At 41.3% G+C, this 23,836-nt stretch overlaps 1 protein-coding gene across 1 annotated transcript in view; it reads right to left on the minus strand.

Annotated features, from left to right (window-relative positions):
- MAP4K4 (mitogen-activated protein kinase kinase kinase kinase 4) overlaps positions 1-23,836 on the minus strand; it is a 219,026-nt gene that overhangs the window by 63,251 nt on the left and 131,939 nt on the right. The window contains 7 exon segments of the mRNA XM_089681252.1: positions 615-790; positions 1,839-1,917; positions 2,011-2,065; positions 2,896-3,026; positions 6,023-6,113; positions 8,194-8,304; positions 15,462-15,587. Of these exon segments, the coding sequence (XP_089537378.1) occupies positions 615-790; positions 1,839-1,917; positions 2,011-2,065; positions 2,896-3,026; positions 6,023-6,113; positions 8,194-8,304; positions 15,462-15,587 (769 nt within the window).

Consider the following 23,836-nt stretch of genomic DNA (forward strand, 5'->3'; position numbering starts at 1 on the left):
TGAACTTATCCTATAAGTTCTCTTCATATATTATTGGGGGTGATAGAGTTATAGTAAAAGGTTCGTTTTTATTTTAATTTAATAAAAAAAAAAAGTATGTTCTATTTACCTGATCTGTGCAATGATATTGTACAGAGCAGTCCCTTACCTCCTTTTTCAGTTCCCAGCTGGACATGTCCACTCCTCCTTCCTCCAAGTGCCCCTTCAGCAAGCCAGGTGCTAAGGGAGCACCCATGTGAGCATGCTTCTAAGCTGGGTTGTGAGCATCCACAGGCGCACACAGCGCCAATAAGCAACACCACCGCTCCCTCCTCAGAGGAGTTTGACTGATGGCCTATGGCTCCCAGTGCTTTCAGCGTTTCCTGTGAAACCATGATATGAGAGAAGCGGTGCTGCAGCCAGGACAGTGCTGGATCAGTGACTTGGTCAGGTAAAAGTTTAGGAATAGGGGTGGGTAGATTAGGTAGTGGGGAGTTCTTTACCTTAATGTGTTAAGGTAAAAAAATATTTTGCGTTTAGAACCACTTTAAGCACACATCATTCATCTTATCAGTCGAGAAAGCAAGCACTGTTATTAGTAATTAAAAGTTTTAAAGGGAAAGTAAGCCACCCACCTTTCTCCCCTCTCTTCTTCCTGGTCCTATCTATGTGGTCTTTCAGCTGGATACGGACTTGTCGCTCATTAGGCTGGTCTCTTATAAATGGATGTTTTAACAGCTGTTCTGTTGGAGGGCGTTGCACGTAATTTTTAACCAGACAGCTTTCAATAAAACTAAAAAACTTCTTTGACCTGTAAAAGTGAAAGGACAAACCAAAATAAAATTCAAACTCTGATGGTTTGAACTATGAAAGAAAAAAAAACATTGGTTAAAAAAAAAAAAAAAAAAAAAAAAAAAAACACATTTTACAATTTTTCTCAGTTGATGTTGGGGGCTAGTGAATATATAAATTTCCCAAACAAAAGATAAGGAATAAATTGCTGTTTGTGTCCAACATGCTCTGTCATTGGAAGTCAAGTGTACTATTGAAGCCTGTATCATAGCATGCCAAAACTAATGGTTTGCCAACCTATTGCTAGTTTCTGGTCTCTGGCTTTGCGTTGTAACACCTTTTCTGCATAGTTGTTTAAAGTCAATGGTACTGAATCGTGACATGCAATTAGCAGTTTAATAAAGTATTTAGCAGTGGCAAACTCCATATTTCAGTAGGCGTTTTCCCCAAAACAAAGTTTTTTTTTTCCTTTTACAACATAAATCAGGGTTATGTTATTCTGAAATCAAGTAGTTCCAAGTACTTCAAAGTGCACCTGCTAGCTTCAAAATCCATCAACGATCTCCTGAAAAAGAATAAGTTATCTACTTACCTGACCAGCAGGTGGTAAGTGAAGTCTTAATCCTCGTGCAGCGCTCTAGATGCCGATCCTATACAACATGTCTATGTCAAATAGCACGCCCCCTGTTGCTGTTTGCTCTGTGGTTTTCACCACCAACCTTAGCTAAAATGGATCAGCAAGAGAAACCAAAGTGACATTGCTAATGGACCCATAAGTGTCAGCAGGAAATGACAACCAGAGGTCTGTAAAAGTGTGCAGACTCTGCCAACTTAGTACCCCCCTGGTAGTGGTTATGGGGAAATCCAACCTTGAATTACTACCACAATTTTAAATACACAAATTAAACTGTGGATACTATATGGTACGCATTGGGTTTCTAGCCAAAAGCTACAGTAAAAAAAAAAAAAAAAATTCTATACATTATCTGTAACATTACATTTTATAATGAAAACAAACATATTTTATTAGCAGTAGACAGAACATATTAATGACCAAAAAAACTCACCATTTCTTTGATTTTAGCCGAGGAGGTGGATTTCTGGGAATAAGGAACAGTGCTCTCATAGGATGCATGTCACAAAGAGCTGAAAAGGAATACATATTATATGTAATATTTGCAGTTTATTGTAAAACTAGGGCAAACTAGATTTAAAAAACTGAAAATGAAGAGCACTTACGGGGAGCCCCTTCTGCCATCTCAATAGCTGTAATACCACAGGACCAAAGATCACTCTGCAAAAATGAACAAGATATATGTCTGCATAATAAAAAGTGCTATTGCATGTGGGGTTGTTCAGGAAATAAAATAATAATGTGCATATTACAGAAACCTATATCAACCACTATGCATCATTAAAATGATGATATTTTATGACTTTTTATTATAACTAAAACTAAACCCATAGATTTAACAGGTTTCCCAAAACAAGTGCAATCAAAGCATGCCATGATTGACAAAGGTCACAGTGTGCTTTCAACCTGTCAACCCATCAAATAGCTGGTGTTGTAACTGACCACATGTGTAGCGTCAAGGGAACCGCAGATCAAACAGAGGCTAAGATGGCAGATTCCTTGACTGTAAAGGATAGGAGGGTTGCATTACACTTTAAAAAGGGGGTAAAATTGGGACAGAAACTTAAAGTAGAGATAAAGGAAAAATTATGTTTTTCAATTTGGATATGGTAAGGGAGGGATATAATGCCTGTGATTTTTTTGCCATTCCCTTTGGGAAGACTTCCCTTCACTTTCCATACCATAATCCAAACAGGAAAACAGAAAATCCCTCCAATGTGAGGGAATCCTGGGGGTGTCAACAGGGTCACCAGAAATAGTGTCCCCTTCAAAAATTCCCCCTCTACTACTGTTATGGTGTCAACACAAAATTAGGTATGTTCTTTTACTATTTGACCTGTTTACCATTCTCATCGAAAGTGAAAGGATGAATCTCTCTCTTAGGAACAGCAATAAATACTAACAGGTGTTCTAATTGAACTTCACTCTAGCCAAAACTATAAAAAAATTGGCTTTAGTGAAGACTAAGCGCTGCAAAAAAATGTACATACCCTGTAATCATACGTGGCATCTGGATTCTCATCACAAGCTATAACTTCAGGGGCCATCCAATATGGTGTACCAATAAAAGTATTCCTTCGACCAACTGTCCTGTCCAGCTGTGCACTGACACCAAAATCCACTGCAGAGAAAGAATGAGTAGAACACGTTGACAACTTCAAAAAACACATCTAATTAAAGGCTGCATTGTCAGCAAATCTATAAGTTGTAAAGTCTTCAGAAAGCTCATTAGAGATCCTTATGATGACACTAAATCAATATCATTTTGCACCACTGTACTGCTTTTTCAGCATATATTTATGTGAAGCCTTCATGTTTACCTTAAGGAACAATTCCACACAAAATTGAGATTAGTGTGATGTCTACAAATTAATTTAGCAGTGGTTCTCCTCTGCAAGAATTCATCTGTTTATTTGACATTAAGGTTTTAAAGTTAATACAAAAGCAACCTAGAGGCCTCATGCATACTATGAGCTTATAAACATTTCTTCTCATAACAGGTGTTTACAGCATCAAAAATGTGGTAAAAAGCCACACTTTTAAGTGGGAGTTAATGTGCATTCCCCCATCTGGCATTAATGCATTGTATTGGCCAGAATTCTGGCCATTAGACTGCATTGACGCAGGAATGCACATTAAAGCACCTAGTGTTAACGCATGTTGATATGCTTTTAAACAGTTTTTATTAGGGATGTACCAATACCCTTTTTAGATCGTCGAGTACGAGTACTGATGCTTTCGGTCAAGTACTCACTGATACAGAGTACCGATACTTTGCGATGCAATTTGCGTCAATACAAACTGTATGGATGCACATTGCACCGAAAAAAATAGCATGCGATTTGAACAGGAATGTAATTCCTGTCCAAATCACATGCGGTTTCACCACTGCTCCTCTGTGAACCCAGGCTTGTAATAGCCTTAGTACACACAGGAGCGGTGCAGGGAGGCTTCCTGCAGCAGAGAGTGGGAGAGAAGGGCATGTGGGATGTATACAGTATCTTGGTGGCAGATGGATGCACACACTCCATATTCTCCACTGTAGGAGAGGAGAGAAAGCAGCTGGGGTTTGAAACCCCAGCGGCTCTCTCCTCTCCTGGCATGGATGACAGTTTAGGGTACAGGGCTTTTGATTGGTCAGCACCATCCATGTGAAGCCCTCTAGCTTGAACTGTCATCCCTACAAGGAGAGGAGAGAAGGCCGCTTCACAGGTCTGGGGATTTGAAATCCCAGCAGCTTTCTCTCCTCTCCTTGCAGGCATGACATTACGGTCTAGGTGGTTTCTGATTGGCTCTCTCCTCTCCTACAGGTGAGAATCTGGAGCATCTGCCACCAAGGTGTACATCCCCACATGCCCTTCTCTCCCACTCTTCATTCAGCATGGGATCGATGCAGGGATGTTTCCCGCACTGCTCCTGTGAAGTCAGGCTATGACAAGCCTGGGTTCACACATGAGCAGTGGGGAAACTGCATACGTTTTTGATAGGTTTCCGGTATCGGGAGCATTTTCACAAGTGCGTGTATTTGTGGAAATACTCGGCACAGATATGCCTGTAAACTCCCCTGCCACTGAACTCCTGAGCAGAGAATAATTAAAGCTCAAATACTTGAAGAAGCAGCTTTTGTGAGCTGCAGTGTGCACAAGGGCTTGAGGTTTAATTTTGTTTTTATTTGCCAAAGCCATATATAAGATTCTAGATCTATACCCCCGTAAGGAGTGTTTACAGTCTAATTCCCTACCACAACCACACACACTATAGCCAATCTAGGGATAAGCTACTGCTCCTCACAGCAAGTATGCCACACAGCCACACTAGTGCAACTTCTGTGTCTGCCATTGTGCTGCAACACTTGACTATGGAAAACATTGTCCTCTATAGTGCCCATTCATGTCAATGCAACATAGTACAGTGCCTTTTTTGAAAAGTTGCAGATGCATCTTTTGGCCCCAAAGACCTCAACAGGAGTGAATGAAAAAAGCCTGTATATGCATTTTTGGAGGGTTTTGTACTCAACAACCAGTCTAACCTTTCTATTTAAAAAAAAAAAAAAAAAAAAAAGGAATGAAAAACATGAAAATCACACAAATTCACTGAAAAACGTATGATTATGTGGCATCACTTGTGTGAACCTATGAACCCAAGCTTAAAGTGGTTGTAAAGGTCTAATTTTTTATTCTAAAATCAACATGGTAGGTTTACCTCCTCTGTGCAATGGTACTGCACACAGCAGCTCTGAACCTCCTTTTCTGGGGTCCCAAGCCAACGCTCTCGACTCCTCATCTTCAATGTGTGCTAAGGGGACATACGTGGCTGCTTCCACAGAATCCCTCCTTACAGGATTTGAATGACAGAAGGAGGAGTCAATGCCCAGACCAGTGCCACTGTATATGGCACAGTGCTTGATCGAGCATACAGGGAGGGTTGGGGGGAGGTGATGCAACTAAGGGAACTTTTTTACTTTAATGCAGGGAATGCGTTAAGGTAAAAAATGTCTTGCCTTTACAACCACTTTAAAGTTCCCACACATGAGCCAGTCACTCTTGCAGCACACACTTAAACATGGTTACGTGAATGAAGTGGAGAAATAGAGGAAACTACAATTTCTACTGGGACCACATCACATATAGGAACAATAGTGCATGGGACAGATTGCCTAACCCACCCAATGAACTGTTCCCTCTAAGAAACACAAGGCTCAAAGACTTAACATGCAAAAATGGCAGCCTGAGCAGTTAATCTCAGGTCTATGATTAACTTTAGGCAATTATTAAAAAGGAGAAGTTCACCTTTTAGTAAAAAAAATTATAAATACACATTTTTTGGTAAAAAAAAATTTACATTATTTTTGTCTGCAGGAATCTATAAAGATTTGCCACGCAGGCCTCCTGCAGATCTGCAAGTATATCTGCTTACGGGATATATACGAGCAAGCAGATATACTGAAAGGAAGAATGAATGAACTACCACAGCGCTCCATATGCAACATTGTTTAAAGGATAGGTTCACCTTTCGTAACATAATAATAATAATAATCTGATCATTAGAAAATTCCCAACATGACTTTTTTTTAGGCCCCTTGGCTAGTTCAATAAAGAACTGTATTCTATCACTTACCGAGCTTCACCTCTGCATTCTCGGTTAGCAGCACATTCTGTCCTTTAATATCTCTGTGAATCACGTGGTGAGCATGGAGATGTGCCAAACCCTAAACACAAAAAGAAATAAAATCATGTGAGTAATACCAAAGTAAGTTTATAGCTTGTTTGAAGAAAAGATACATTGCCTTGCTGAGACGTTGTAATAAAATGATCCGCTAGAAAGAAGAGGAGATGAGTTATTCACCTTTGTCTAAAGTGGAACCTTATTCTGTTTTTGTTTTATAACGGAATGCATTTTTGCAATCAGCGTGATGAACCAGTAGACTAAAACCACATTACGTAGGTGTAAAACGGCAAGACAAAGAAAGGTCACAATTACCTTTGATGGTTCAAACGAATAATTTATGAGAGCTAACTGCTGATCACAGCTACTAAATCTCTCAAGAGCTAGCAGCAAACAGTAGATGGCAGCTGGACAATGGGATATGATACTACTGTAGGATCTTTTTGGGGGGGTTTTATTTGTGAAACACCCATAGTAGGACTGTGTAGGTTTCCTCGATGAAAGGGAGGGAACAAACATTCAACAATAACATTGTCATAAAGGAAAAAAAAAAATTATTCTAACACGGACAAACTGCTATCCTAAAAGAGCAGGTCTGCTAGCTCCCACACGCCATAGGCCACTTATGCCGTGACATGTGTTGGGTCACACAAAATAGTTTATATTCTATTTGAGCACGTGCACACAGCAAAAAAAACTTGCAGGTTTGGGGTTTCAGGTTTTAGTTACATGATTAAAAGACCACCTGCGATTGTAGAGCTCTTGATTTTTTTTTCTCTTTATGGTAGGCAGTGTGAACGGTCATTAATTATAAAAGAGAGCAATTCAAAGTGTTCAAAAATACTTTTCTTTATTACCATCCACAGATATCTCATTCACTATCATATAACCTGTCCCTTCTTTAAAGAACTGCTGCTGCTTTCTCCTCACATCCTGTCCCATAGTCAAGACAGAAGTCAGAGGAAATGCCTTCAAAGTGAGGGAATTCTGGGTTGTCCTCAGGGTCACCAGAACTAGTATCCCCACTGGAAGATTTCACCTCTATGACTGGGGATAACCCAAAATTTGGGATTTTCTTTTCATTTTGGTGATAAAGATAAATAGGACAAATCGAGTGGGTGAAACTCCCTAATAGGGACAGAGACAATAAAAACCTGACAGAGGTCTTAACCCAGGGGTGTCCAAACTATGGCCCTCCAGGTGTTGAGGAACTGCAAGTCCCAAGGCCTTTGCAAGACTGACATCCACAGGCAAGAAACCCAGAGGCATGATGGGACTTCTAGTACTTCGACAGCTGGAGGGCCATAGTTTGGACACCCCTGTCTTAACCAAACCGTCACCACTATCTACTCTACTTTATAAAAAAAAAAAAAAAAAAGATTTTGCCTTCAGTTATACTTTAAGTCAGGCTGTTTTGTTTAGCTGCAGCAGCACTCAGACTGGACAAGGCCAATCTGTGGCAGAGGTGTATGGAACCACAAACAGTTGGACAGCATTTCTAATCTTTTAAAAAAGCAGCTTACATTTCAATTATGTATTAGGCTTATTGCCTGGGGTTCAGCTTTAAACTATTTTTAATGAATGCTATTGATGTTGGAACTGATTATATTGTAATCAATACCAAAAAAGCAAGCCCTGTATGGCTGTCTCTTGCTGCTCACGGAGACCTAATAACTGTACATTTATGAGCAGGTGCTAACAGACTAACTGGCCAGGGTATTGTTATTTAACAGCAAGAAAGTGACAGGTTAGACACAGCCAATGTAATGACAACCAAAGACTACCCTCTACGGTGGTAGTTTATGCTCTCACGTGAATTCATACGTGCTGTGCATCAATCTATTTCAATTAGCAAATGGAGCCATAGAAGAAATGCGTAATCCAATAATAAATTTGCAGTAATGATAACTTGGGTAATGTGTTTGGCATTTAGCTATATTTTAACTGAAAATTTATTTTCATGCTATGAGCAACTTTGCATGCTGCTAACTGGAAATCCTGTGACGTCAGAAGCCCAGAGAAAAAGGATTCCCTGTCAGCACTAGCACAAGGTTCAATCAGCTGATTAATATTTCATGACATAACAGTAGCACTGCACAGAGAAAAGAGCACTTCATTCTCACCCTCAAGATTTCACGAGAGATATAAGCAATCCAGTCTTCTTTTAGACTATTCCCCTTTGTATTCTTCACCAGGTCAGTGATCGAGCCAGCACCACAAAACTCCATTACAAGCTGTGGAACAAAGAAATATCAGCACTGCATGATGGTAATAAAAGGACATTTTTATACTAAAATGCTCGTTAGCTGCTTTGTCATGCCTCAGAAAGGAGAGAAGCCTATGGCAGGATTTACAAACACTAAAATCAATTCTGTTTTGATATTCAAATAAAACTGTACATATTAAACCACAGATTTCTACATTTTGCACTAAGGTGATTGGTCTAAGTGGTGTGAGCAATCAGATGTGCTTAAGGCACCACTAATTAACTAGATTAAAGATTTCTATTTTTGAAAAACAGCACAAAACTCCCCAATGTTTGTACAAAACTAACCACAGCACACTACGGAGTCTTATAAGATACCAGCGTGCCTTGATCATTAGTACAGTGGATGAAAAAAAGCACTGTTAGTCATATCAATTAGTGATGGGGCACTGCCAACATGGGCAAATGTTGAATGTTTTGGTCTTTCATTAACCGCTTCCTGAGCGCCCTATAGCAGATATACTGCCACAGGGTGGCACGGGTGCGCAAAATCACACACACATTTATATATATATACACACACACACACACACACACACACACATATATATACATATACACACACACGATTTTGCATTTCCGGGTAGAGGGCGCACCCTACCTGCAACACCATTTGCGGCCGTGGCTGTCAATCACCGGGTCCCGGCCGGTGACTACTCGCTGGCACGCACTGATTCACTGATTGCCGAACATCTCCGACGGGGAGGAGAACTGTATGTAAACAATACAGTTCTCCTCCCTGTCAGCTCATGCACACTGCTTTGGATGGCTGTGCACAGAACAGCCATGCAAAGCAGTGGGATTACAGAGCAAAGCACACACACACACAGACACACACAGACACACACAGACACAAGTTAAACAGCACGCAGTTAACCCTTTGATCGCCCCTCATGTTAACCCCTTCCTGCCTAGTGCCCTCAGTACAGGGTCAGTGCTTTTTTTTTTTTTTTTTAAGTGATCACTGTATTTGTGTCACTGGGGATGTCAGTGACACCAAGTCAGTCCCCCCCGCCCCCCCCCCAGTGTCAGAATGCCCGCTGCAGTCCCGCTACAAGTCGCTGATCGCTGCCACTACTAGTAAAAATTAAAAAAAAAAAAAAAAAAAAACTCCAGTATCTATACCGCCATTTGTAAACGCTATAACTTTCACGTAAACCAATTAATTTATAAATATTTGGATTTTTTTTTTTTTTTTTAAGCAAAGACATGTAGCAGAATACATTTTGGCCTAAATTTATAATGAAATTTGTTTTTTAATTTTTTTTACTAGACATGTTTAATAGAAAAAAAGACAAATATTGTTTTTTTCCTCAAAATTGTCAGTCTTTTTTTTATAGCGCAAAAAATAAAAGCGCACAGGCGATTAAATACCATCAAAAGAAAGCAATTCGTTGGAAAACAAAAACTTAAATTTCATTTGGGTGCAGCATTGCATAACCGCGCAATTGTCAGTTAAAGGAACACAGCAACATAACTCAAAAAATGCCTGGTCAGGAAGGGGGGGAGGGGTGTAAATCCTCAGGGGGGCAAGTGGTTAACAGGCAATAAATAATCAATGTACAGTGAGGTGGCCAAATGGAAATCACAAAGTCTTTCCTCTGAAGCATTGGAAGGTATGAGGAGGCGCTTAAACAAAATCAAAAATCCTTGTTCCGCTTTGAATGCCATCTGCATTGACGTACCTCCTTAGACCTAGCCTATCTGGGCAGTTTGGTCACCTGCTGACTTGGCACCATCCACAAGCAGCTGTCTGGCCTCACACTAGATTGAACAGCTGCCAGAGCACTCTCCACCGTACTACTGGCCAGGTTCAGCACATCACACTGCTCTTTTTTTTTTTTTTTTTTTTTGGACAAGCATTACTTGAAGTGTGCAAAATGTACACTTCATTCATGAAGCTGTATAGCAGCCATGCAATTCTGTACAGTGTGCTGCAATAAAGTGCAGCATGTCTGCACTTTAGTGCAGCATGTCTGCACTTTATTGCAGCATGCTGCAGTGCAGCTCCGGGCTGCGTTGCAGTATGAATGGGACACACAAGAAACAATTGTTTTCTGCGTGTCCTTGCAGTGACAGGCATTTACAGTGCAGTAAAATAAATGTTACTGCAGAATGAATTAACCCTATCTTTTTACAAAAAACACAGAAGTCGAGTTCATGCAAGTTGACTTCAGATATTTTCAGTACAGGAGGATGTTTTCCAGTCTTTGAAAGTGCAAAAACAAAGTGTTAAACCCAGGACCCTGCATTCACTACATCTTTCCTCCCACATTACACAGAACATGGAAATGCAATTATATTAGTAAATATAAACTGCTAAATACCTCTCTCATCAGTAGTTAGAGCAGTCTTGTGACTTCTTTTAGTGTCCAGCAGAGCACTGGTTAAAGCTTGTAGGGAAAGTTTACATTCTCCCCTGATTGTCCTATGAGGCTGCAAAACCCTGACCCTCTGTCTGGAAAGTGCTGATTGGCCATGTGCTGATCACATGCACCCTCCCAAAAAGGGAACAAAAACCCCAAAAAACAAACAAAAAGAACACTCTTGCAATACACACCAAACTGAACATGTGCAGCTTGCCCCCAAGGCTCTGCTCTATCAGCAGATGGATTGGGGACACTGGAAGAAGGGGAGGATCAAAGACAGGATCAAACATCCTACTAACACAATGCTGAGGATTAACCCCTTAAGTTCCACAGTGAGTATAACAAGCATGCTTTACTGCATTTGCAGACTGATTTTACGGTTGTGGGTTTAGTAACACACTAAAGCCTGATTTCTGCAAAGTATTATCACAGACTGTGGTAACACAGAAGAGACAGGGAAGGTCTAGCTAGGACTGAACATAAGGTCCGTACACACACAATAAGAAAAATCATGTGAAAAATTTGCACAAGGAGCAATCGTAAGATAATGTGATTGTTAGGATGCAGCTTTCAAGACAGTTTACGTGACAATAACTGAAGGGAGAAGCTTGAACATTTTTCTCGTAGAATAGCAGATCATACGATTTTTGTTTAACCACTTGCCATCCGCCCTATAGCAGAAGTACTGCTACAGAGCGGCTCGGCTGTGCAAAATCACGTGTATATATACATACACGATTTGCCATTATGGGTAGGGGGAGTGTGCCACCCTACACACGCCACTATTGACGGCTGGGGATGTCAATCACCTGGCCCTGACCGGAGATTCCAGCCTGGCACTCTGATCGGCAGCAAAGCTGAGAGGGGAGAGACCTGTGTGTAAACTCTGTCAGCATGGACATGTTGTTTTGTATCTCTCTGCACAGCATAGAGATACAAAGCAACATGTCTCCCAAGTACAACAGTACACAATGTAAAACACACACAGCACACTGTTAACCCTTTCATTGCCCCAGATGTTAACCCCTCCCTGCCCAGTGCCATTAGTACAGTGTCAGTGCTTTTTACTAGCACTGATCACTGTATTCGTGTCACTGGGGGTACTAGAATGAAATAGAAACACACTCATTATATATATATATATATATATATATATATATATATATATATATATATATATATATATATATATATATATATATATAAAGCACACACACAGACATTTGTACACGCTATAACTTTCACGTAAACCAATATACAAATGTCAATTTTTTTTTTCTTTTAAGCAACGACATTTAGCAGAATACATTTTGGCCTAAATGTATGAAGAAATTTGATTTTCTTACTTTATATTTGAGGTTTTATAGCAAAATGTCCAAAATATTGTATTTTTCAAAATGATTAATTTTTTTGTTTAAAGCACAAAATATGAAAAAAATGCACAGGTAATAAAATACCACCAAAAGAAAGCTCTATTTGTGAAAGGGGGGGGGGTGAATGACATTTCATTTATGTACAGCATTGCATGACCGCGCAATTGTCAGTTAGAGCAATGCAGGCCCATATCGCAAAAAAATGGCCTGGTCAGGAAGGGGGGTAAATCCTCTGGAGGGCAAGTGGTTAAACAGTACAGTAGCCATCCGAAAACACAATACAAATACATGACATCACTACAGAAATTCTATTCTGTTCAGAGGATTAACCCCTTAGGTTCCACAGCAAGTACAACAAGCATGCTTGATTTTATGTGTGTAGGTTTAGTAACACTTTAAGAAGCTTACAATATAAAAAGGTCCCCATTTCTCATGCACACGGATAATTTAAGACAGGAACCAATTAGTCTACCATCCTACCAGAACGTCTTTGGAGTGCGGGAGGACACCAGAGCACCCTGAGGAGACCCACACAAGCATAGGGAGAACATGTAAACTCCAGGCAGATAGTGTCCTGGCTTGGCTACAATCAGAGGACCCCACTGCTGTAAGGCACATAGGGGTTGATCTACCAAGACATATCGGTTGTTAATTTTGCAAGGAAATGTTCCCCACAGCTTAGTGAAAACGGTGAAATTTTACTTTGCAATATATAAAAAAAAAAAATAAAAAATAAAACTTATTCTTGCTTGCAAATAAATTGTATGATGGAAGCCAGCAGAGCTTTACCTCATTTTCTATGCTCTAGGAATAGAGTCTTTACAAAGTGCAACTTCCCTTTCAAAGTGAACAGCCAACTCAACTTCAGTAAATCAGCCTCATATCACCACATGGCATGATGTGTGGGAGCAATTTTTTTCACAGAGTTTTTATAAAATGATCTGGGGACACCAATCCTGAAGAACACCCATACGTTTAAAAAGGTATGCTGAATACCTGAGTGTTCTTTAGACCTGATATTCATCTGTTGCTCAGGTCAAGCAACCAAGCCTCTTGGTGCATTCACAGATTTAGAGCTGCCAAGCTGCCACACACAAAAATAGATTACCATGGGCTTGATCTACTAAAACTAGAGAGGGCAAAATCTGGTGCAGCTCTGCATAGAAACCACTCAACCAGTTTCCAGGTTTTTATGTGAAAGCTTTATTGAACAAGATGAATTTAGAAGCAGATTGGCTACCATCCCTAGCTGCACCAGATTTTGCACTCTCCAGTTTTAGTAAACCAACCCCAATATCTGCTATACCTACATAAACAGCCATTTTCTTGTAGCCCCTAAAGCAGGGATCTCCAAACTATGGCCCTCCAGCTGTTGAAGTACTACAAGTCCCATCATGTCTTTGCCTCTGGGAGTCTTGCCCGTGGCTGTCAGAGGCTTGCAAGGCCTCATGGGACTTGCACTTCCTTGACACCTGGAGAGCCATAGTTTGCAGACCCTTGCCCTAAAGCATAGGTGGGGTGTGTTGAGCCTTAAATTAGAACTATGGGCAAAATCAAAATTGCTATTATGCTGCACTTTTCGGATTCCTCTCTCCCCCCACAACAGTTTAAGGCTCCATGTACACGGGACACTTCTGAACGATGGAAACGGACTGCTGAAAAACGTAGGTTAAAAAACATCTGTTTAGCCGCGTTTGCATACTGCGTTTATGAGCGTTTGCGTTTAGAAGCATTTTTTAAAGATAACCTCAGGAGACCTTCCAAAATGCCCAGAATGCACTGAAAACAGTAAAAAAATTAACTATTTCAGATATTTTGAGAGAAATAGAGAGAGTAGAAGCAGAGAGCGCAGTATTTGTTGAGATTAGCGGTCTTTTTTTTTTTTTTTTGTGGTGTTTGGATGTGTTCCAGCTCATTTCTGTGCAGATATGATTGCAGCAGTGTCTAACATATTTTATTTCATGTAAAACCTCAAAGTATGGTGTACCAGGCCCATTTGAGTACCAGGAAAACGCTTTGCATGCATTTTTCATGATGAAAAAAGGCTCTGGACAGCATCTGGAAATGGAAGAGGGAACGGTTAGCCGTGTTTACAAGCGTTTGAAATGCTGATAAAATCTACTCCTGAATGGAAGTTTAATGCGTTCAAAAAAATGACCGTAAACGCAACTGCCTGTAAATGACAGTGTACATAGACACATAGGAAAACATTAGGGATAGTTCAGGGGCTCCTAAACAAAAATGCAGAAAAGCTCCTAAATGTGAGTTTATCAGCTGCAGTGTACATGGAGCCTTATTGTCTGTAGCTCATGCAAGGTGATCTGTTGAATTTCCACTTCCTGTAACAGGTTCGTCCTGCAAAGAAATCACTGCAGCGTTCATCCCCTTGTGGACAGGGTAGTCTTTGAAGGACATGTAGATACATAGACAGACATCCATAAGCAACTAAAAACCCATGTATGGCCTGCATAAGTGTGCCCCATCACTAGGTACTGTCAATTTTGTTGGACAGCTGGACCTGCATGTATAGCTGGGGAAGAAATATACATTAAAGCCTATGTAATAAAAAGGAATTCAAATACTAAAAAACAATGTACAAGTTTTAATTCTATACAGTTATTAGAATACAATACATTTGTTTTCTTTATTATAAAGTTGCCCCTTTAATGGGAGTGTTTGCAGTAACTTAAATAAGCTGTCAGGTTTTCAGCAAGCTTCAAGTAAAACTTTCCTAATAAAAATTGCAAGCCATCACTGCAGATCTCATTCCAAAAATGCTAGTTTGCAATAAACAAAATATTTTTGAAATAAATGAAATCCTTGCCAAAAGGCTGTCACTGCTAGACCACCTAATAATGCTGTTTACCTGGCAGTCATGCTTTTCCTCTGACTAGTAATTTTAATTCCCAACCAGGGGGTGAACCACTACCCACACTGAATTTGCATGGTCTCCCTGTGCATGTATTTCCTCTGAATACTACGGTTTCCTTCCAAAACGCCAAAGATGTGTGAGTAGGTTAATTGGCTCCTAAGTTGGCCCTATTATCTATGTATGTGTGGCAAGGACCTTAGATTGTAAGCTCAAAGAGGGCAGGGATTGAAGTGAATGTAAGGCTCTGTGTATACGGTCAACACATATCTATAACACACACAAACCCGATTTTAATGGCTCATTCACACACTCTGTTTAAAAGGGAAATTTGATAATCAGATGTAGTCCATCTTCCAACTACACGGAACAAGGGACCCATCCTACGTTGTCACTGCTTTGAATGCAGAAATATAGTGGTTTCAGCATGGATCTCTTTTTTTTTTCTCTGAACAGTTTGAAGAGAGAAGACACCATATACAGGTCTAAAAAATTCCTAAATAAAAGCGCTTACCCAGAGCTGGTCATCATGACCGGGAGGGCTCTTTTTGATGAAAGCACCATAGTAAGTGGCAATATTTCTGTGATGAGAATATTTCTTCAGCATATTGATTTCCAGTTTAATCTCTTCCTCTTCGTCCTTAGTATGAAAGAAAAATATAGGTTATGATCACAATAAAACAAGGCATATACAAGTTGCATTGGTCTTTACATCTATATCCTTCCAGGCTGTTAGATCCACAAAAAAACTTGTTAGAAAATTATTCCAAACAAGCAGACTGGATTCAGCAGAATGCAGGCTCAGATCTTTGAACATATACTATAAATTTTCAAAGTTCAACCCTTCTCTAAACAATGTGTATGAGCATGCCAGGGAAACGTACTAGTACAGGTACTATAGATACCATGTACTGTACATTACAATATGGCTAAAAAAAAAAAAAGCGCCAACGGTCTGCTCAGCGCTTTACATTATAGTGGGAGACAATACAGTAACAAAACAGTTCAATACAAGTGGGAGTTGAGGGCCCTGCTCCTTGGAGCTTACAGTCTAGGAGGGTATTGGACATTAAACTCGGAGGACACATCTCAGGGATTCAGAATACATAATGAAACATGGGGCACATTCCACAATCTGACATCATAAAACACCTCAGATAACAATGAGTATGTTACTGCAAGAATACAGGATGGTCAATCACTCATTATGGTGTATTAAAAGTTAAAGTGGTTCTGAAGGCAGGTGTTTTTTTTTTTTTTAATGCATCCTATGCAAAAAAAATAATTGACAGGGCTTCCATCTTCACCCAGTCTTCCTTCTGGCTTCCCAGGCTGCAGCCGCTTGAATGGCTGAGCCACAATGTCATCATTCCCACACATGCACACAGGAGTCATGGCCACGACACAGTGCGGTAACTTCACCGGCTGCCGCTCACTAGAATATCTCCTAAGCAGTGCCCGTTTTGAAGATATTCATTTTACCTACAGGTAAGCTGTACTATAAAGCTTACCTGTAGGTTAACAAAAATGAATCTGAGTGTACTACCACTTTAAGTTAAAAAGAAAAAAAAAAGAAAAAAAATGAACACTTCTGCGTGCAGCACTTCCCAGCCCCCTTATATTACCTGACCCCGATCTCAATCCAGAGATGTGCATGAGAGCACAGGCTCTCTCCTTGTTGGCTCAGAGACAGCCATTGGATGTCTGTTCTCCCTTCCTCCCTGTAGTTTTCTGTGACACGCGACAGGTCCCAGAGAACTACGGAACCATTCACAAGACGCAGCACTACTTGTGCGTGTGCAATGGGCACCCAGCTGTGAAACCGCAGGCTGTCACAGCCGGGTGCCCACACTTAGGATGCCAGCGCCAGGGAGCGAGGATGGCCGGTGAAACCAGCTGCTGTGAGTACACTGCTCGATCGTAGGACAGGTGAGTGGCTGTTTTTTTAAAAGTCAGCAGCTACAGTTTTAGTAACTGCAGACATTTTTTTTTTAGGTTCAACTGGAGCTCCACTTTAACACTAGGTAAATAAATGTGCAGTTCAACACTAAGGGGTCCACTGTACCTGCATTAAGCTTTTTGTGGTTCAAGTGCACCTGTGCCTAGACTATGAACATCTAAAGCTGAAGTTTCATTAAACATTTTATAAGGTCCATCATTGGCAGCTTCTGAAATGCATTGCACGTTAACACCCGTAGCACCAGAAGGTCAAAACTGTGAAGAGGATCAGACATCAGATTCCTTCAGCTTGCAGGACACAATTTGTTACAGGCAAGTTGTGCAACTGCAGCAGTGGAAAAAAAAAAAAAAAAAAGGTTTTATCTAAACTTCAGCTTCAATTGTGTAAACGTATACAATATTCTTTATGGGCCCTTACACACGGGTGGACTTATCGGGTCCACCTGTCCGTTTTTCAGGTGGACCCGGTCGGACCTTGTTCTCTATAGGGCTACATGTGTTTACACCAGCCTGCATCCGATCCAAGCCGCTAAAAATAGACGGATCCGTTCCCCCTCTGTCCAGCGGATCTGATGGCTGTCAGGTGTAAAACGGTCCACTTACATCCGACTTCCCCAAAAACAACAGTGGGCTGTGTCCATGTCTGCTCTGTACAAGCAGAGCAGACACGGATCTGTCATCTGCCTGCTCAGTGGGGACCAGAGGACAGATCCCTTGCTGAGCAGGTAGATTCACTTGGCAGAGTCCGTCTGTGTGACAGAGCCCTAAAGGAGAAGTATAGCCAAAGCTCTTTTGGCTATACTTCTATGACTCACAGGAGTCCAGTTTATTCTGCACTCCTGTGACCGATTTTCAGCCGATAGCCGGCTAAAGTCTGCTGTCGGCTGACATCACAGAGCCAGCCCAGACTCTGAAAATATCCCGTACATATGGTAGGGATCCACCCAGAAGCCTAGACCAGCACCTAGCTCAGCCACTCCACAGTGTCAAGAACTGGAGCCAGCCCCTCCCGCCCCCTTCACAGCCTAGCGCTCCAGTGAGCGCTGGAGGGGCAGAGCACAGAGCCAGAGACTGACAGTCATGGCTCTCTGCTCAGCATGGAGGGGAAAACCGGAGCAAATCAGTGGTGTTTGATTGGTCAGTTCTCATTGCAGAGCTGGCAGGGGACAGATGCAGCTTCAGATCCTGCTGCATCCACCTAGTTGAGTACAAAAAACATTTTTTTAATAAAGTCCATACTTTCTCTTTAAATTAAAATCGGCTTTAAAAAAACAAAACAAAAAACAACACTTCAGCGTTAAGCCCTGGTTCACACATGTGCAGGCCATGCAGCCCTCGTTTGCACGGACACAGCAGCCTATGCATGTGAATGAGCTGCCATGCCTGCTTTTTCCCCAAAAAAAAAAAAAAAAAAAAAAAGAGTGCATGCACCTTTTTAAAAGACGTGGCCACAGGGAAATCGCATGGTCTTTTTGACGTCTCGTAAAAGCAGCAAAATTTGTGCCGCAATTCCGGCACTCACACACACAATGTGAACCAGGGCCAAGGCCTCATTCACACTTAGACGATTTGCAATCTTGGGCAGAATCTGTCCACAATTCCAAACCACTCTAGAAACGCGGCAAAACATGCCACAACACAATGTACGGATCAATTTTGTCACTATTGTCGCATGGTAAAATGCAAGTATAAAATGCACCTGGTCAGGAAAAACTCTGGTCCTTGAGCTTCTCTGCCACAGCAAATGTTCAAGTGAATGGGCTGCCCTATGCACAACACAGAATCACATGAAAATTGCACACACAAAATAGTGAGTGGGAACGTGAACTCCCGCTACACAAAGTGTGCGCGGGGCCTATGTATAGTATTTGCATATTCTAAACAAGTAATAAATAAGCTTTGGACTTTCAAGTATGTCATCCCCTAAAATAAGCAGCTTACAAGCACCTGCAGTATTGTTTACATTAGAAGACCGCTAATGGGAGAGGATCTGTGATTTCAGTGCTTCTGTTAACTCTGAAGAGGGACTGTTCACACCATTTAGGTTGGGCCAGCCCAAGTTCCAATGCACAGACAAGGCAATCTGCCTTGTTTTCAATGAAGTCAGTTCACATTGCTGTGTTGCTTTATTGTGAGCTGCATTCAGTACCTTTGTTGTGATGTGAACCACTGCATCAAAATCTCGCTGCAATGAATAGGACTAAATGAAATGCGATCTGTGACATTTAAATAAAAGCCCTAGCAACAAAAGATGGGCGCATCGGCAGCGATTCTCCTATTGCACACCAGTGGCCATGTGTTCAGTTCTTGCTGGTGTGAACAAGCCCTGAAGATGAATTTCTCCACAATGCCAAAAGCTAAAATAGTCAATTTTGCTTTAAAGTGCCTATTCAGAATATTTTAATGCATAGTCTGGGCAATGTTGCACTCTATACGCCAACTGATACTTCAGTTTTTTTAGCAATCACTAGGGATCAAACCATGTGTTGGTTTTGTTACATTTAAATATATACATCTCAAACAGTTAATTTTGCCAGAAACTTAGGCTTCATACACACTGGCTTTAAAAAAAAAAACAAAAAAAAACACTAATTCTGAGCTTTTTTTTGTATTAGTGTTTACCTTTTTTTCTGACAGAAAAACGCTATTAAAAAAACACAAAAAACAGAAGGGTTTTTTTCTGCCTTTCAACACTGAGCTTAGAAAAAGCCTTTAGACTACCTAATGTCCATTGACACATAGGATAACATTAGTTGCTTCTACAGGCAAATTGCTAAACTCCTGTAGGAGCAATGTTTTTTTTAAGCCAGTGTACATGGAGCCTAACTGGACCATTTATCTTAAATTCCTCAGAAAAAAAGCACTTCCTCTACCCTGAGCCTCATAGCTACAGTATGTATTGGCAGTGTTAGATCTAGGGCACTGCTGCCTCTGACAGTTAGTCTCAGAAAATTTAAAGTGAGATTTGAATATGTTGCTAATGTGCTGCTCACTGTTCTCTTTGCTGGAGAGAAAGCTGTAGCTGACCTGCAAATAAGCATCCACCTGCTTCTCTTCATTCACTCATTCTGTGAACCTGTGCTTCCTGCACCTCCCCTGCTGTTTCTCACGTTTTCCCTACCAGTAATCAGATCACCAGTCTTTGGTGGGCAGCTCTGACCTGAGAAAGCAAAGCCCTGCCTCCAGCCAGAGTCTGTCTACATAAAAAGATACAGTGTAGATAAATGCATGGTAAAATCATTAAAATATAGGTCCAGGTTGGAATCAAGCTTAAGACTGTCCCCACACCCCTTCAAACACCAATACTAACTACCCTGTAGAAGGAAGATGTTTATGCTTACCTATTTTTAGGATGCTCCAGTGCACTCACATGATCTGCACCCAGCGGCTGGCTTCAGGGTGGAGGATGGACAGCAGACAATGGATGCCTTATAGTAAGCCTTTGGGTGATGTCCCGGTATATGCAGTCCACTCATTGCCAGCACTCTCTCCACTCCCGTAAAGCTCACTGGGGAGATCACGTGATTGGACAGCAGCAACCTGAGAATAGGTAAATATAAGCATCTTCTGTCTACAAAGTAGTTAGTATAGGAGTTAGTATAAGGGCAAGAGCGCTTTTAAGCATAGTTAGTTTTAGGCCGGACTTCTACTTTAACCACTAGCCTACAGGGCACTTATACCCACTGCCTGCCCAGGCCAATTTCCAGCTTTCAGCGCTGTTGCACTTTGAATGACAATTGCGCGGTCATGCAACAGTGTACCCATATGAAATTTTTATAATTTTTTTTGTGACAGATAGAGCTTTATTTTGGTGGTATTTAATCACCTCTGGTTTTTTTTTTAACTGATAGGCTGCACTGATGAACACTGGTAGGTGGCACTAATAGGCGGCACTGATAGGTGGCACTGACTGGCAGCACTGATACGTGGCACTGACTGGCAGCACTGATACGTGGCACTGACTGGCAGCACTGATACGTGGCACTGACTGGCAGCACTGATACGTGGCACTGACTGGCAGCACTGATACGTGGCACTGACTGGCAGCACTGATAGGTGGCGCTGATAGGTGGCACTGACTGGCACTAATGGGTGGCACTGAAAGGCAGCTCAGATGGGCACTGGCAGGTGGCATGGATGAGCACTGGCAGGTGGCATGGATGAGCACTGGCAGGTGGCATGGATGAGCACTGACAGCTGGCACCAGGTGCGGACTGACCATTTGGAAACTTGGGCACTGCCCGAGGGCCCGGGGTCAGTAGGGGGCCCCATGAGATGCCAGTGGTACCTTTTTCGAGTTTGGGCAAGGACACAGGGGCCCCATGATCCCCTATTGCCCAGGGGGCCCATGATTTGTCAGTCCGCCCCTGGCTGGCACTGACGGATACTGACAGGTGGCACTGCTGGGGCTACACAGATCATCAGGGCACACTGATCAGTGTACATGTCCCCTCTGAGAGATGCCGATTACTGGCTCTGCTCTCGAGCTGTCAGCGTGACAGCTCGTGAGGAGAGAAATGCCGATAACCGGCATTTCCCTGTTTACATGCAATCAGCTGTGATTGGACACAGCTGATCACATGACCGAGCTGATAGCTTTGGCTTTTTCCGTTGATCGGTGATCCGCTGTGTCTGAGGGACACAGCGCACTGCCAATCGCCGCGCTGCACGCTCACGGAGCTGTGCATGTGATGTTAGAATGGGAGGACGTCATATGACGCCCATCATTGTACTATATGGCAGGCGGCGGTTAAAATGCATCTACTGGCAAAATGTGAAACCATTTATTTCAACATTGTATTACATTTATGTTAGCATATTCCTATTAAATTTGAAGGATCTTTGAAAGAAGGAAGTTTGAAAACTTAAGATCACAACACAGCAATTAGAGAAAACTTTTTGTAAGAATAATCTCTTATAAAAAGATATTTCCATTAACAGTAAACATTTCTGGTGAAAAGATTAGTTTAAAGAAAAGAAAACCACATGTAACATCCAAATGGTGATTCCACATACAGGAAATACGTATTTGTATCGTGTACAATCATTTAATAATCTTAATATAAAAAACTGACATGCGAAACGACTGATGGTAAACTGATTAAAAGATTTCAGCACTACAGACTGAATTTTTTTGGCAATGTTTAATGTTTCTTAGACAAAAGGAACATTCGGCTCTAGATTGTTTCTTCAGACCACTACCTATTGTCTAAGTGGGCCTCCGGCTGAAACAAAAATTGAGACGTGACCACAGTTCATACAAAATCTGTTCTTTTTTTTGTTTTTTAACCCTCTCCTAAGCACACTCGTTTAATTAAATCACTCAACACATTAGATGGCCAAGCTTAGCTTTAAAAAAAAGGTAAAGTCCGATTGAGCTGCCTTAATCTTCTGAAACTACTAGTCATGTGGCTATGACTGATGGAAACCAATCATTTTATTAATGCTTATTTTCAATTTCCCAGGTTTGTTTCAGATTTTATTTAAAGCAACATCTTTGAACACAAAACCATTAGCCACCATCAGGAAAATAAAAGGACAATCACATTTTTGTTTAATAATAAGCCCAACTTTTTTTTTGGAGATCTCTTGGCACAGGCCTGCAGAGAGCACTAAGAGGCACTATGACTGCTGAGCTGATTCTACCTGATTGTAAGAGGAGAGCGGGTGTCACAGGCAGGGATTATAAACACCATATGCTCATATTTTTCAATCTCTAAATGCTCCCTGAAATATGATACTCATGTCAAATCCTTTCTGTGTTGTCGCCTCCTGTCAGTCCTTGGCAAATGGCCAAAAGGTAATTTGATATTTTATCTAAAAGCTGGGTTCCCCCATAGCTTAAAGAACTACAGCAAACCACACATCACATGTACACTTTTTGTAAAGCAAATCTGAACATTCTCGTTGACAGTAATGAACGTTTAAACATTTTTTTGTCGGCTGTAGAAAATTATTTTCATGTGGGGTTACATTCCTGATAACTAGGCTGAATTTTCTCTTTTTAAATGGTTTTCATCATGGAAAAATGTTGTTCAAGTTGATCATTATGTATACCAGAAAAGCATGGCACAATAAATGGAAAAACAAGTTCTGGTGGGCAAATTTAGCTTGTATTAAACTTTATGGGGGGGAGAAAAACTGTCCACTGTAAACAGGCAGATGTAATTTTTTTTTCCTAGTCTACTGAACTGCAACATTAGAAGTCCAAAGAAGCAGAGCTCAAGGGCATAGGCTTGTATTAGAATGACCAAGCAATTGGTTCCAATTATTGATAATAGATTTCATCCAGTGTAATAAAAAGAACAGTATTGTCATCCAATATCAGCAGTGTCAATTGCCCAATTGTGGCTGTGATGGAATATTCACTCACCTTTGGCTGCATGAGACCCCGAGCCAGAAATGGAGATGTGTGCAGAGCTGACTGGAATGGGGACCGCAGCACATCGGAAGGAACGTCACACACAGATCCCGGGAAATCTGCCACTAGGGATCAGGCTGAACTGCAAGTGTATCAGTTGCCATGAAACCACATTTCGCGCGCATGCGCTTTGTCAAGTCCTGGATAACTGTGGCATATGGCTATCTTTTATAAAAGGGGACCAATCTAATGGGCAGGCAAGGGGGCAGTACTTGATCGTGATATTCCACCATTGCCATTATGACAGATCCTTCAACAATAAACCCAAAAGGCAATTAAGAGAAAAATAAAATTGGGCGCGTACACTCCCGTCTGCTCCGCATAGATGGATGAAGTCATAATTATCTATTGGGTTGTTGAAGGATCTGTGAAAATGGCAATGGTGGAATATCACAATCAAGTACCGCCTCGTTGCCTGCCCATTAGATCGGCCACTTTATAAAAGATAGCCAGTTGTCACAGTTATCCAGGACTTGACCAAGTGCATGACCGTGAAACGCGTTGTCGTG

Source organism: Staurois parvus, unplaced genomic scaffold (assembly GCF_062004578.1).
Source record: "Staurois parvus isolate SC_StPar_1 unplaced genomic scaffold, SC_StPar_1.0 ptg000262l, whole genome shotgun sequence".
NCBI lineage: Eukaryota > Metazoa > Chordata > Amphibia > Anura > Ranidae > Staurois > Staurois parvus.